The sequence below is a fragment of the Phymastichus coffea genome, unplaced genomic scaffold (genome assembly GCF_024137745.1).
Source record: "Phymastichus coffea isolate CEN01 unplaced genomic scaffold, Cenicafe_Pcof_1.1 PCOF00003, whole genome shotgun sequence".
NCBI lineage: Eukaryota > Metazoa > Arthropoda > Insecta > Hymenoptera > Eulophidae > Phymastichus > Phymastichus coffea.
This window is the reverse complement of record NW_026706814.1, coordinates 5,548,506-5,563,549: the sequence shown is the minus strand read 5'-3', so window position 1 is coordinate 5,563,549 and position 15,044 is coordinate 5,548,506. Positions and strand designations below refer to the sequence as shown.

Here is a 15,044-nt window from a genome sequence, read left to right as displayed (position 1 = left end):
GATAGCCCTGGAATCGTTTGCAAAGAATTTGTTCCATCGGGGTAAACCGTAAATCAAGACTACTATTGCCAAGTACTCAAAAGATTGCGAAAACGAGTCAACGAGGTGCGGCCAGACTGGAGTAACTGGATCCTTCATCACGACGACGCGCCGTACCACACCAACCTCAAAGTGTCCCAATATTTGGCTTCTAAAGGGATCACCGTGTTGCAACAACCGCCTTGTTCGCCCGATATATCACCCTATGACTTTTTTTTGTTCCCTAGAACAAAATCGGTGGTCAATGGAACCCAATTTGAGTCAATTACGGATATCCAGGCGGCCGTGACGAGGGTTGTCGCGGACATCCCAGTCGAAGGGTTCCAGAAATATTACGAAGCACGGAAAACGCGCTGAAATTGCTGTAAAGCTGCCTAAAGGGACTACTTTTAAGGGGATGGCAAATTTTTAAAATAATTTTTAAATATACGATTTTTATAGAATCAGTCTCATTACCTAATTGTCACACCTCGTATAGGTGCAGGTAATCCTTAATGCTTCCTATCTTTGTATGTTCGTGAGTCATTTCTTGACATCCACTGCGTCGACCTACACCTCCACCACATAAAGCATGATCGAATGAATCGTGGACATCAGTAGTTTCTTCCATTGCCTTGATCCAAATGTATTTGCTATGAGGTAGTTGAGAGCGGTGTCCTCTCTGCCGTTTTTTAGTGTAGCTGGGGTCAAACTCAGTCCATATTTGTCTATCTATCTTTTGATTTGCATCATCGCGTGTTTCAGCAGTATTTGTGTCAGTTCCATTTTTTGTGTTGTTATCACTACTGCTACGTCGTTAATGTGGGCAACCAGCTTAACCCCTGTTGGCATGTTGAGTATAAATAATGTATCATACACTATGTTCCAAAGGTCTAGACGCAGAACGGACCCTTAAGTGACTCCTGTAGTGATCCGTCTGGTATTCGTTACGTCTATCATCTCGTATCTGATTCATCTGTATCGTAAGTACTCCTCTTACACCGAAATACATTAATCTTGGAACAGCAAGATTAATCGCCCGTTTTCCATAAAATAATGGAATTTAATACAAGCAGACAGTTGAACCACCTACCATATAACCACTAAAGTCCACCTAAACAGCTCCCCTCCCCAACCTACTTAATTCTCGAAATAAAGAATTTAATTATTTTATGTGATTATAGTTAGAATTTTTATTTGATTTTATAAATGTTTCAGTATTCTAGCTTAACTTAGGCTTCCTAGCCTCTTATAGGCCAGGCTGTCTCATTATTGTTACCTCTCATGTTCATGCGCCCGACCTGATCGAAAGGTGTATCATTATTCACCATTGTATATTTATTTCATGAATTAATTTAGAAATAATTTGGAATTATTGCTTTCATAAATTTTGAAATTAAAATATATTAGATTATTATATTAAATATATTAAATTATATATATATATTAAATTATATATATATATTAAATTATATATATATATTAAATTATATATATATATATATATATATTGTAACGGGGTGGGTACCGTTTAATTACTTTATTCGCGCAATTCCACCGAAGAGCGCGCGTAATTACCTATACTCGACACATTAGTCGGAAAGCAAGAAGGAATCCGCTGTCAGTCAACCAATAAATCTATGAGTCTATAAGGAGTGGAGTTGTTACGGGATAAACACGCTGAGAGCACTTGTTGAAATCACGAACAGAACCTTTTATTTTCTATCAAATGCTACATTAGATCGGCCCGCGTGTTTATGTTGACATCGGCGCTCGATCAACGATAACATGCAATGTCGGGACGTCCGCTGCTCTTTGTTCGCAGAGCTACTGCATGCACGCTTCGGACGAATAATTAACCGAGCAATAATCGTATCACGACCGCGAAATTAAGCTGGCCAGCTTACCTTAATATTGCAGACGTACGAAGTTGACGATAGTGAGTCGCATTGCGAGAAAACTGTTTTTGTTAGTGTTGCGGATCGCGAATTCGATGGCGAAACCTCACACACACGCTGTCGATCTCGCTGAGGACGACACTCTTCCGTCGGCTTGGGACTGCACAGCACTTCCACAGCAGCGGTCACGCCAAGCTAGTACTGGTACGGATGTTCTGTAGCTGATTTTCGGTTTTTTGGTCTTTGCAGCTCGCGGATCGGTAATCACTTGTGGAAAAGCGAACGAGCGTGACGATGGATGAACCCACACTGGTTCGTTTTCAATCGCGCGCGTTCCGTCTGTTCGCGCGCCCAATTCCTTCGTTTCATTTTTCGTCTCCCCGGTTGGTGCTGCCCCCGCGAGCAGCAATTAGGTTATTTTATTAGCGCTAATTCGACGTTTATCATCACAATATTAATTATATTATATATTAAATTATATATTATATTAAATTTTTTGGATCCTTCCTAAATTCATCCATGAATTTAATGTTTCATTCTTTAAAAAATAATTACATGCATCAATTTATAAATAATTTTTTATTACTTCAAGAAATAATTCACTATAAGTTGAAGCTACATTAACTAAAAATTAAAACTAAAATTACGCATTCCCTATCATTATTTTCTTAAAACCAAAAAATATACTTATAATCTAAAAATAATATTTTATAAATACATAAATCTCATAACAAGAATAATATAATTTTACATTTTTTCAAATTACCATAGCTATGGAATGTTAACTTAATAAATTACTTCCTACTGATGAACGTTTAATAACATTTTTTAATATCAGCTTAATTCTAATTTTTTATGTAGTTAAGCATTTGGCGGAAAACTGTGTATTGTTTAAATTCATTTGTTAAATATCTACTGTAATATGAGTTTAAATCCAAAAAACTATCTCAAATTGTTAAATTACGCCTTTTGACCATCTAATGTACGACATACAGTCTATTGTGAATGATTCAGAAACATCTTTTGCACAATCTTTCATAAATATAATAAAAGAAGCAATTAATAATGAAGTTTTCATCGTCACTTATGATACTTTATGCCTTAATCAAGATAGTGTACTTACTGATGAAGCTGTTATAGTAGAAGAGGATGATATAACCGATAAATTTGATTAGAATATGTTTAAAGAAAACATTGCAGATAAGGATATAGATATAGATTATTAAATAAATGCGGTCGAGTTTTGACGTTCGTTAAAAAATAAACGGAAGAGTTTAGTTACTGTGTAGTATTAGTATAAAAAAATTAATAGCTTCAGACAGTTGTATAGGTGGGAAAATTAAGTAAAAAATCAAGGAACTAGAAAAGAAAAGTTGCAATATATTTGCAACTAGGTTCTACAACAATGTCGAAATACAACAGATAAATATTTACCTATCCATGATATTGACCTAAAAAGGTCGTCACTCATTGCTAGAGAAAAGATGAGGTTGTCAACTAAACTATTTACAGGTTCACCAAAATGGATCCATAAATTTAATATAAAAAATAGAATAGTTTCAAGAAAAATGAACAAATTATGGGTAGGGATGCTGTTTAGGGGAACTTGAATAGTTATATGGTAGGTGGTTCAGCTGTCTACTTCTATTCAATTCTATTATTTTATGGAAAACGGGCGATTAAACTCGCTGTTTCAAAGCTTTCGTCTATTAGATGTAGTTTCCATCACTTACAATGCGTTTGAACCGATATAAAAAAATACGTGTCTAATATTTTTGAATATTTTATCCGTGTGCCAAATTTCATACAATCTGGTGAGTGACGCTTGAGTAGTGTTACTTATCAGAAGAATCGATGCACCGCTTGAGCAGATGGAGGCTCGAATGAAGATACAAAAGAACATTAGTATGGACATAACGACGAACATCAACATAATAAAGGAAGCAGTGGAAATTACATGGTATGAAGAAGACCGCCTAAGCCTCTTCCTCGAAAATACCATAAACGAGACAATCGAAGAACTGATGAATTGGTGAACTGAATTTAGTGAGTGACACTTGGATAGTGTTATTTGTGAGCTACGCCCGGAAGCACTGGAAGCCGTCGATCGTCTGTCTGTTATCTATCTTCGTGCGGTCTAAGTTGATCGTCGACGTTCTTATTGTGTTGTACTGGGTTACAATTGAGCCTTCTGTGAGTCCTCAATGTTCTGCGCAGGTGGCTCTGAGAAGCCTTCATTACTTGGTGTATTCTTCATTTTTCTCTATTTATGTGTAAATAAAATGTCGTGTTGTGATCAAAAGTAACTCCTCGAAGTCTACAGGACCAGCGGTTAGTTCCCAACCTCTCCAGTACCACAGCGCCTCGATAGTCCGGTGGCCTCGACCGTTCCTAGCCCCCCTTCTAGCAGTAGAAATCCATAATCGACACTACTATGAGTGGCGGGATTTCGAGTTTTCACTCTACCAATGTACGGAGCGGCCTCTCGTGTCGGGTACATCGGGCTCGGTTTCCATCTTATCGGCAGCCCGATAAGTGATGAGTGGTTGTACATGTTAGCAAGGTACCGCTTTTTTTACGTCATATCCGAACCATTGCTTCCTTCTAGCCGTGTCTACTGTAGCGTTGCTGCTAAGAGTATTGACGCGGCAGACAACGTTTCCATAGAACATGGGCGTAGACGTTGAAAGTTAGCGTTTGTTCAGTAAGGAGTTATCATCCACTGGACCAGCCCTGCATTATTATCGTTATGATTATTATTATTTTTTATTTAGCGATTAAAAAACAGGCAAATCTTCATAGACCTGGTATGATTGAGCACCCCAATGGGTGGGCCCCCGTCGCGCTCTCTCGTGTGCCGGACTTATCGGCTGACTCAGACTGAACCATTATAAATAATTGCGAATCATCAGAGTCAACCTCTTACCGCCTAAACCTGTTTTCTCCTGGCCCGGCAATTGATTGTCAAGACAGGGGAAAGTAATATTTACCATCCTACGTTCTCCAGCGGAGAACTGCTTTAGCATTACTGCCCGCTAAAAGAACCGCGTCGTGTTCTCTCTTGTTCGTCAGGTCCTGTATCGTTACGTTCGTCTATTGACATTTATCCGCTCTTTCTTACGATTTACTCTCATATACTCTCGTCTTCCACTCGACTTCCAGGCATCCATTCGCCTTCTTCCATCGTAAGATAGCTTTGACGTAAATCGCGGTTATCGTCCAGCTGTCTTTGTCATGCAGCATTTTTGCCACGATGTTATTAGGCGTGATATTTCCAAGTTTCGTTTCTAGGCTTTATCTTTACTCGTTTCAGTGGTTGCACGCAAAAAATTTATACTTTGCATCTTCTCTTTTATGGTCACAGTATTTACAGTCAGGCCTGTTTCCTTTCCCTCTGTCGAATAAAGATTTCCTGTAGTATACGTGGTCGGTAAGAAACTGGGTTAGGAAAAAGTTCATTTCCCCAAATCTGTTTTCCATCCACAGCCTCAGATCGTTAATGAGACGTCGTGTCCATGTGTCGGTCGTACTTGTCCTCCATCGTTCTATCCAGTCTGTCATTGTCGTAGTTCTTTCATTTTTCTCAGCTTTTGTTCTAGTCACGTCCCTGTATTATTCGTATAAACGTTTTCGTTTTCTGGTAAGCAGGTCTATCGGAATAACGCCCGCACCATCACCTGAACAGCCTCGGCTGAGACCGTTTTGTAGGTGCAAGCAATCCTCAATGTCTTTGTACGTTCAGTCGCTTGCTGTATTTCTTAACCCCCAACGCGATGGCCTACACCTCGGCCCCGTATAGCATGATTGAGAGGGTCGTAGACATCAGTAGTCGTCTCTTTTATTGTCTCGGTCCAAATATGTTTGGGATAAGACGACTGAGAGCGGAAATCATCTCAACCACCTTTTTTACGGTCTTTTGCATATGCCGCCAGGTCAGCTTCGTATCTAAGATCACTCTAGGGCCCCTATTTTCTTGATCACAATCTTGTCACTTCTTCGCATAGTTTCTAGTGCATCAGTTTTTACTGTCTTTAATTTTCGCGGCCAATTTCTTACATGCCTTCTTGTACGTGGTCGCTACTCTGTCCGCATCTAGTTTTTTTTCTTTCGCGCGCTTCATCCTCCCGCGGCAGGCAACGCATTTCACACGGAGGAGGCTGATCTCGTCTGTCCACCAGCATTTCTCTTTTGTCTGTTTTATCCTTGCGCCTGGACATCGTGGTGTTGGACAGTTGCATTATCAATTCCATTGTCTTGAACGTTATCCATTCTGCTCGTTCTCACGTACCAAGCTCTGCTAGAACGGGTTAAAAAATAAATCTTATTATCTCTACTTTTCACCCTATTTACATTTTACATTTACATATTTTTCCATTCACATTTTACATTTTACATTAACATAATTTTTAAACCACCAATCAGCTTGCTACAACGTGATCTCTGATTCAAAGTACATTTAAAAAGTTAACTGATACAGTTTTGAGGAATTTTCGACTTGAAACAGTGGAATCGTTTTTTAAATATGATCACATATTTGTTATGCGATTTCTCCCGTTGCCGAAGAACACGACAAATTCTTTTACAAATCGGGGCCCGGAAGGCCAAGCTGCTTCACGGGGGAAGCGAAAGGCAAACGTTTCGACGCGCACGGGAAGGAACAAGCAGGAATGGTCAACACAATTATTACTCACAAATTTCATTCAATACATATATTTTCTCTTAACAATTTAACAACTCTCCTCATTGCATATCTCGACGTGACAACAATCGCGAACTTGCACCACCGCAGCCGCGAGTTCCTGCGGAAGATCGCATGGAACTCGGCTGACGCGACGGTTATGAATTATCTTACTCTAATCTCTCCACAGGCTCTCGAGCGAAATAACCGCTGAGCTCCCTATTCTACGCGGGTTGCCGGCAACGCGACTTTGTGAGAGAGAGAAAACTCGACCAACCTGGAGGAAGACTGCTCTCGATGTCACCGGGTTGTGCAGATGCTGACGGCTCGTTTAGGGACCTTCTCAACTCCTCTCTCGAAATCACCGGCCTCGTGGCAGAGACCCACAATCCGCTGCAAAAAATCTCGATTATTTTTTATGTTATAAACACTACAAGTAAATTTTGTTTTCCAAAAACCAGTAAAATCATCATAAAGTAGCACTTTTGCTCTTGGAATAAAATTTTTGGATTAGAGATTTTTTTTTTCATCAACATATAATTGATTGATGTTGAATATTTCATCTATTTCGCAACAACATTAAAATCATAGGTTACAGGGGTCGGGGATTGGATTAAGGTCGTTAGGGTTTAAGGGCTCTGGGTTATAGTCTCGCAATTTACAGGAGTTGAATGGTGAGGCGATCGAGATTTAAGGATTTGGAGTATACTAGATACATGTATTTATCAATTGTGTTATTTTAATGTTGTTGAAAAATTGCTAAAGTACTTAATTTTAATCAATCATATCTTGATGAAAAAAAGAAGATAATTGTAATCCAAAAGAGAGTATTAAATAGACAACTGAATTGAATAGACGTACTGCATTGTCATGATTCTAATTGTTTTTGAAAAAAAATATATATCCACGGTGTTATATAACTTCAAATATAGCACAATATTGTAATTTTCGTAAGTTTAAGTTAGGATACCTCAAAAATCTTAGTTGATGGATAAATTCTGAAGCCTGATTCAAATTCAGCGCTTCAAGAAACCTACAAAATATAGTATTATGTTTCTGCATTTTTTCAATTTTGAATTTTTTCGACTGATGTGATCAATTGAAATTAGAACATATTATAAATGTATTCATAATTCAATTAATAATTCAATGAATATTACTTCAAGTTGGAGGGATTTATACCGTTATAAGATCCAAAGCATATATATCTACAGAAGAAATGGGAGATCAATACTGTTTAGTAGGACCCTATAAAGAAGCTTCAGCAAAAACTGAAGTAGAAGAAACGGATTTTCCAAAAAGTAGTCCTTTAAATGAAGCAGTTCAAGCTTTGCGTGATCAAGGGTTTAAGGTAAGACATTAATGATTTATTTAATGATTATTTGAATCTATACCTTTATAAAATTGTTTATCTGAATATGAATATACAACGAAATTAATAAAAAGATTTTTGTGATCGTCTAAATGGATAGCAATCGATTTAAAGAAATAAGTCATATAGTTCCAAAGATTAATGGGTTTCGACTCGTGGAAGGGAGTAGACGTGTCTTGACTCTGAGTGTGAGTTTTGGTGAGAAAGTTTGAGAGGAAAAGTGTTTGAGGAGAGAGATAGAGGTGAAAAGAGCTTGGAGGCGGAAGAGAAATGGAGCAGAGAGAGAGAGAGAGAGAGAGAGAGAGAGAGAGAGAGAGAGAGGCTTGGAGAAGAGCAGGAAATAGCAGAGAGAGAGGAATAAAGAAAAAAAAAGTTGAGGTTAAGACAGTAAATTAAGAAGCGGGAAAGGCAAGCAGAGAGGAGGGGCGGTAAGAAGTAAAGGCGGAAACAGAAAAGGTAAGACAGGGAAAAACGGTGGGATCACGAGCAGAATTAGAAAGTCGAATTAAGGCGTACGGGATAGAGATGGAAAGATTTATGACAACAGAAAAATTAAGAGATAAAGGTGGAAGGATGGATAAGAAAGGCCAAGAGGAGGAAAAGAAGAATAGAGTAAACGTGGTGAGAGGAAGAGAGAGCGGAGATGGGCTGAGGGAGAATATTAGAGGAGAATTTAGAGAGGCAAAAAGATGCAAGAGTGATAGGGAGAGGAGAGGGATGGAAGAGGAGGGGGGACGATTGGACAACACGATAAGAGAAGTGTGAAAAAGTAGTGTAGCAGAAGATATAATGGAAAAGATACGGGCGGATATAACGAATTTAAGAGAGGTATGGGAGGAAGAAAGGAGAGAATGGACTGAAATGTTTAAAGAAATGATGGAAAAAATGGAAAGAATGGTGGCAGAGGGGAAGAGAAGAAAAGAAAGATAGGAGAAAGAAATTGGAAAAGTTAGGAGGGAACAAGAGAGAGAGAGAGAGAAGAAAGAAACAAAGAGATGAAGGAAGAAAGGGAAAAAGCAGACCTTAGAGAAAAGAAACTGCAGGAAAAATGGGGAGAGAGGATGAACTAGTTGAAAGAAGAGTGCGTGAAACTAAAAGAAAGTATAAAAGGAGGAAACGAGAAGCAATGAGGAACAGAAGAAGGCAATAAGGAAGAAATAGAGTATATAATAGAAAAAATAGATAGAGAAAGTAGGATAAACAATGTAATAGTGACAGACTTAGAGGGTGGGTTAACATGGGAAAAGAAGGGTAAGGCAGAGGACTGGTTAAGAGAACTAGAAATGAAAGGGGCGATAGTGAATCTGAGAAGAATAGGAGGGACAGCGGAGAGAGATGATCAGAGAGAAAGAGGAAAAAATATGTGGCAAATCAGATGCGCTTCATAAGAACAAAAAGAAGGAATTATGAAGAGGGAAAAGAAGCTCGGGCAAATAAAGATCTTTATAGATCAGGACTGGACGTGGAAGCAGAGGAAGATTAGAGAGGAAGAAAAAAGGAAAGCGAGGGAAATAAAAAGTAAAGGTAAAGAGGTAAAGATGTGACATAACGGGTTGAAGTTAAAGGAAGAAGAATGGTGATGGAGTGAGAAAGAGAGAAAAATGGTAGAAAAAACGGCGGAAGGGTTTCGAAAACAATAGGGAAAAAAAGAGAGAGACGAGAGAAGGGAGAGAGAGGGAAGAGAAGCAGTAAAGATATTATTTTGGAACGTGGCGGGGATTAGGAGCATGAAGAAAGACGACTGGAAATATGTTAGGGAATTTGATATAATAGGGCTAACCGAAACCTGGGTGAAGAGACGAGGGGCAAAAACTAGGGTGGAGAAGCAACTGAAAGGGTATAACATAGAGTGGAGAGACTCAAGAAGGGAAGGAAGAAGGGGGAGAGAAATAGAGGGAGGAATAATGACGATAGGAGAGAGGAAAGGGATGAGTAAGTTTGAATGGAAGAAAGAAAGGACAAGTGAGGTAATAGCAGGAGAAATAGAGATCGAAGGGAGGAAATACATGATAGCAACAGTGTATATGCAACACGAGAAAAAGGAAAACTATAAATACCTAAGCGGAGATATAGAGGGGAACAAAGGAAAAATAATAATTATAGGAGGAGACTTCAACGCAAGAACAGGAAACGAAGGGAGAGAATGGGAGACAGAAGAAAACCTAGAAGAAATAAAGGCCAAGGATAAAGTGTTAAACGCAGAGGGAGAAGAAATATTACAATGGCTAGGAAAAATGGGTTTAGTGATAACGAATGGGAGAAAAGAAGGAGATGAAGAGGGAAAAATAACATATATAGGAGCGAGAGGAATTTGAACGATAGATTATATAGTAGGTAACGAGGAAGGTGATAAGGGAATAAAAAGGGTTTAAATAAAAGAGAAAGTAAAGTCGGACCACTTACCTGAAGAAGTGGAATTGGGAGACAAAATAGCAGAAGAAACAAAAGAAGAGGAAGAAAGATTGATAGACAACTGGAGCGAAGAAGGTATAAGAGAGTATCAGAGATGGATAGACGCAATAGAGGGAACAGAAAAATGGAAAGAGATAAAAAATAGAATGAGGAACGCAGTCGTAAGATAGAAGATAAGGAAAAAAAAGAATCGAAAGAAAGCTGGCGGAGAGAAGAATGTAGGATAAAAAGGGCTAGTGTTATGGCAGAGTTAAATAAGGTAAGAAAAGGGGAAGGAAACAGAGGCAAATAGATAGAAGCAAAGAGGGAATACTGAGAGGAAATAAGAAAAGCGAAAGAAGCTGAGGGGAGAAGAGTAGTAGAAGAAATAAGAAAAGATAAGGTGAGAAGAAAATTCTTGGATAAAGTAAATAGCAATAGGAAGAAAAGAATTGGATTAGATTAAAATATAGGAAAAGAAGATTGGCTAAAGCACTTCAAGGGACAACTGTGAGAGAAAGTAAAGGAGGAAAGCAAAGGGGAAGAAACCGAAAACAGCGAAGGAGTGGAAGGTGAAGAGATCAAAGTAAAAGAAGTAAAAGAGGTAATAAGAAAAATGAAAAAGAAAAAGGCGACAGGAGAAGATGGTATAGCGAATGAAGCGTGGATGGAAGGCACGGAAGGCTTGTTAAAAGATATGACAAAATGTTTAAACGGAATTTGGAACGGAGATAGATATCCCGAAGAATGGTGGAAGGGAATAATAGTACCAATATATAAGAAAGGGAGGAAAGAAGAACTAGAAAACTATAGAGGAATAACGCTGATGGGGACGGGATATAAAATATATGCGGTAGTACTGAGGAAAAAGCTGAAAAGAGAACTAGAAGCTATAGAAACGCTAAGCAATACGCAGATGGGCTTCAGGAAGAAAAGAGGAACAATGGACGCAATATATGTATTAAAAACAATAATAGGGAAGAACATAAGGGAAAAAGGAGGAAAACAGTTTGGAATCTTTGCCGAAATGAAGGCCGCTTTGGATAAGATAAAGAGGAAGAAAATATGTGAAACAATGAAAGAGAAAGAAGATAAATAGAAAAATTAGGAAAAGAACAGAAGAAATATATAAGAAAACGGGGAGTAAGGTAAAAGTTGGAGGAGAAATAATTGGGGAGTTCGAGACTTACAAAAGCGTAAAGCAAGGGTGCCCTTTGAGCACCACGCTATTTAATTTTGCCTTCGCCGACCTAGAAGTCAAGATCAAACAGGTGTAAGAAAGAGGGGTAGTGATAGGAAGGAAGAAAATATGAACATTAGGATATGCAGATGATATAGTGATGATGGCCAAGAGTGAAAGTGGAATGAAAGCAATGCTGATAAAATTAAAAAGGTTCCTGGAACAAAGGGGATTAGAGCTAAATATAGGAAAATCAAAGATGATGAAATGCAGGAGTGGAGGAGGAAAGAGAAAGGAAGAAGAATTTGAATGGGAAGGTGAGAAGATAGAAATGGTAAAGAGTACAATTACTTGTGATATGTGATAAGCAGAAATAACAGAAATAAAAAGCAGATAAAGAAAGTAGAAGGGAAAATAAATATGGGACTCGTAAGACTTTGGGGGCTAGGAGAAAAACTATTTAGAGAAAATTGGGAGCTAAGGATGAACCTGTTCGATGCACTGGCGAAAAGCGTGATTATGTATGGAGCAGAAATCTGGGAATGAAAGAGATATGAAGAAAAAGAGAGTTTACACCTAAAATACATAAAGTGGGTATTGGGATTAGATAGAAACATGCCAAGTTATTTAATACGATGGGAAACAGGGAGACGAGAAATGAAAGAAACAGCATTAGAAAGAGCAATGAGATATAAAAACAAAATAAGAGAAGAAAGAGATGGCTCAATAAAAAAAAAAGCATGGAGAGAACTAAAGAAAAGGGAAAGAAATGTAAAAGATAAAAAGGGTAAGAAGGAGGAGAGAGGGGAAAGGCTAGAAAACATTAAAATATATAGAGAGAGGGAGGAGGGAGACGAAATGAGAGAATAGTTTTGGGAAGAAGTAAAGAAGAGCTAAAGAAAAAGAAGAAAAAGAACTAGAAGAAAAGCTAGAAAAGTCAAGATACATAAACGAGTGGAAAGAACTGAAAGAAGAAATGAAAAAGTACAGATTAAAGGAAATTTAAGGAGAGGGAAGAATAAAAGGCCTACAAATAAGGGAAAGGTTTAGGTTAGGTAATGAAACGAGAGGAAGCAGATATTGAGAAAAAGAAGAAAATAAGAGATGCAGAATGTGTATGAAAGAGGAAGAAGATTGGAAGCACATAGTAGAAAAATGTGAAAAAAGCAAAACGGATGGGGAAGAATGGGTAAAAATAATAATAGGAAGCAAAGAAAAGATAGCGTGGATGATGGAGCTAAAACGGAAAAGAAGAAGAAACGAAGAAGAGAAAGAAAAAGAAAAACAAGAAGACGAAATTACAAGAGCCTAAGGACAGAAGGAAACAGAAGACAGAGAAGCAAGACTCGCAGACACATCTACATCCGTACACATATACACAAAACACACATACACACACACAAAACACATACATTATCAATTACACAAACTGAACACGAGACACAATTGTAATAAATGAAAACCAAATGTAACATATAAATTGTAAATAAATAAACTAATTAGTTCTAAAGATTTTGAAGCGGATAGTAAAAGGAAAATAAGATATTATGAATAAATCTAAATATTATGAGCGAAGACATAGATGCTTGTATAATAAGAAAATTGATAAATTTCTTAATATATCGATGTACTCTATGATATTTTCTCAACTCAAGAAAAGTAAAGGAACTTAGATTTCAAGTAATAATCAAGACTTATTATTGTAAATCGTAAAACAGAATAAATACAAAGCTCACTAGCTATGGATGAATTTGTCCAACCCTTCTAAAGTATTAGATATTTTACTCTGAGTGATATACATTGTTATTAATATTACTTAAGCAAAATTATGAGATACAGGAGATAATTCAGAGCATTTATTTATTTCATTTAAAGTTACAAATGTCCAAAGTTTTAAAAACTTCACACGACTTTATTTTCAGAGACTAGAAAATCAAAAAACAATGTACATTTTCTCGTTTAGATGCAATATGCACGTGTACAAATGCTAGTTTTAAGCTGAGTAGATTTTCCTACATTTTTTCGATATATCGAAATAATTATATATACCACAGTTGTTTAAGATTTATTGCAGTAAAGAACGATTGTGAGACAACCAAATAAATTGAAACTATATAATAATTATGAAATGAGTGATATGCCGGTACAGTCGAATCTCGATAATTCGAACAGCAAAGGACCGCAAAAACACGCTTTTTTACTATATTTGATCACCATATAAGGATTTTTTCTGCGCAATTCCGACCACAGTTTCTGGAAAGGCAACTCTTGGGCTACAAAAATCACTGTTTAAAAATGATTTTATAATTTTTTCAACGGAGATAAGGTCGTTTGAAAAATGTTGGATCTGACTATTCTACTATAGGGTTATAATCACATGAAACTCAATATTCACTTCTCATGCCTATAATATATAGAAGCGTTGTCCGCATATAGTACAGTGTTTAGTTTGCTGGAACTCCATTACCTTAAACTCTATATTTTTTAAGCCAGTGGGAATTTACATGTAATTTCTTGAATAATCCTCAGACTAGAACATTTGACGGAATCACATCAAATCGACACCTAGTCGGGCACTGTTCGTCGATTTCGAGAGCACGGTAATATTGTGTTTTGCGTTATTATAAGCCTATAGTAGAATGTTCAAAGCTAAAATTTTTTAAACGACCATATTTTCGTTGAAAAAATTATAAAATTAATTTTGATTAGTGCTTTTTGTAGCCCAAAAGTTGCTGCAGAAAAAATCCTTCGTCATGTTACAGGTGGTCAAATGCAGGAAAATAGCGCGTTTTCGACGATTTTAGGTTAAGATATCTAGAAAATTAAGGATGATAGAGCACTTCAGAGGCCAGATTCTGAATCAGCGCATGAAAATTTATTAAATGTACTATGTCTGGCTTTAGATTCTTAAAACTGTTAGCTTGTGTAATTATGAATTTATATAAATATTGTCATGGAAGAGATAAACTATGAGATCAAAAAAAGGAGTTTGAATGAGTGTAAAGGAAGAGGGGTAGAATTATTCATTTATTTTTCATGAATAATTTACTATACATTTGAATAATTGCATTATTGGTCCTGAAAAGCACCGATTATTTTGTGGCAAAAATTGAAAAACGAGACATATATATTTAATTTCTTGATTATTTTCTAAAAAATCGGAGATTGTTTTATATTGCTCGATTGCTTTATATTCGTAACTTTTGAAGCCAACCTCGTAAGCATGCTAATCCCTGCAAAATCTCCGTCGTCCTCGTTGGACGTTGATTTAGTAAATTCTCGGAATTTTTGTAAAAAATCTAAAACTTTGGTGAGTGTTGGGGCTGCTAGATACGCAGGTTATTCTTCGCCTTCCCTGTTATCCGATATTTTCGACCTTGTTTCTTTATTCATCTCATCTAAAAGGTGTCCATAGATAGCCACACATTGATCGACGTTTAAAAAATCTTCTATATCGATATCGATGAAATAATTTCATCTGTTGGAATTATTTCATCTGGAACCTGT

General features: G+C 37.2%; 1 protein-coding gene across 2 annotated transcripts in view; it reads left to right on the top strand.

The window, feature by feature from the left end:
• The window catches only part of LOC131664775 (glycogen [starch] synthase), a 1,096,132-nt gene that overhangs the window by 160,798 nt on the left and 920,290 nt on the right, over positions 1-15,044 (top strand). For both annotated transcript variants that reach the window (XM_058936134.1, XM_058936143.1), the window contains exon 3: positions 7,761-7,945. In XM_058936134.1, the coding sequence (XP_058792117.1) occupies positions 7,761-7,945 (185 nt within the window). The remainder of the gene's footprint in view (positions 1-7,760; positions 7,946-15,044) is intronic.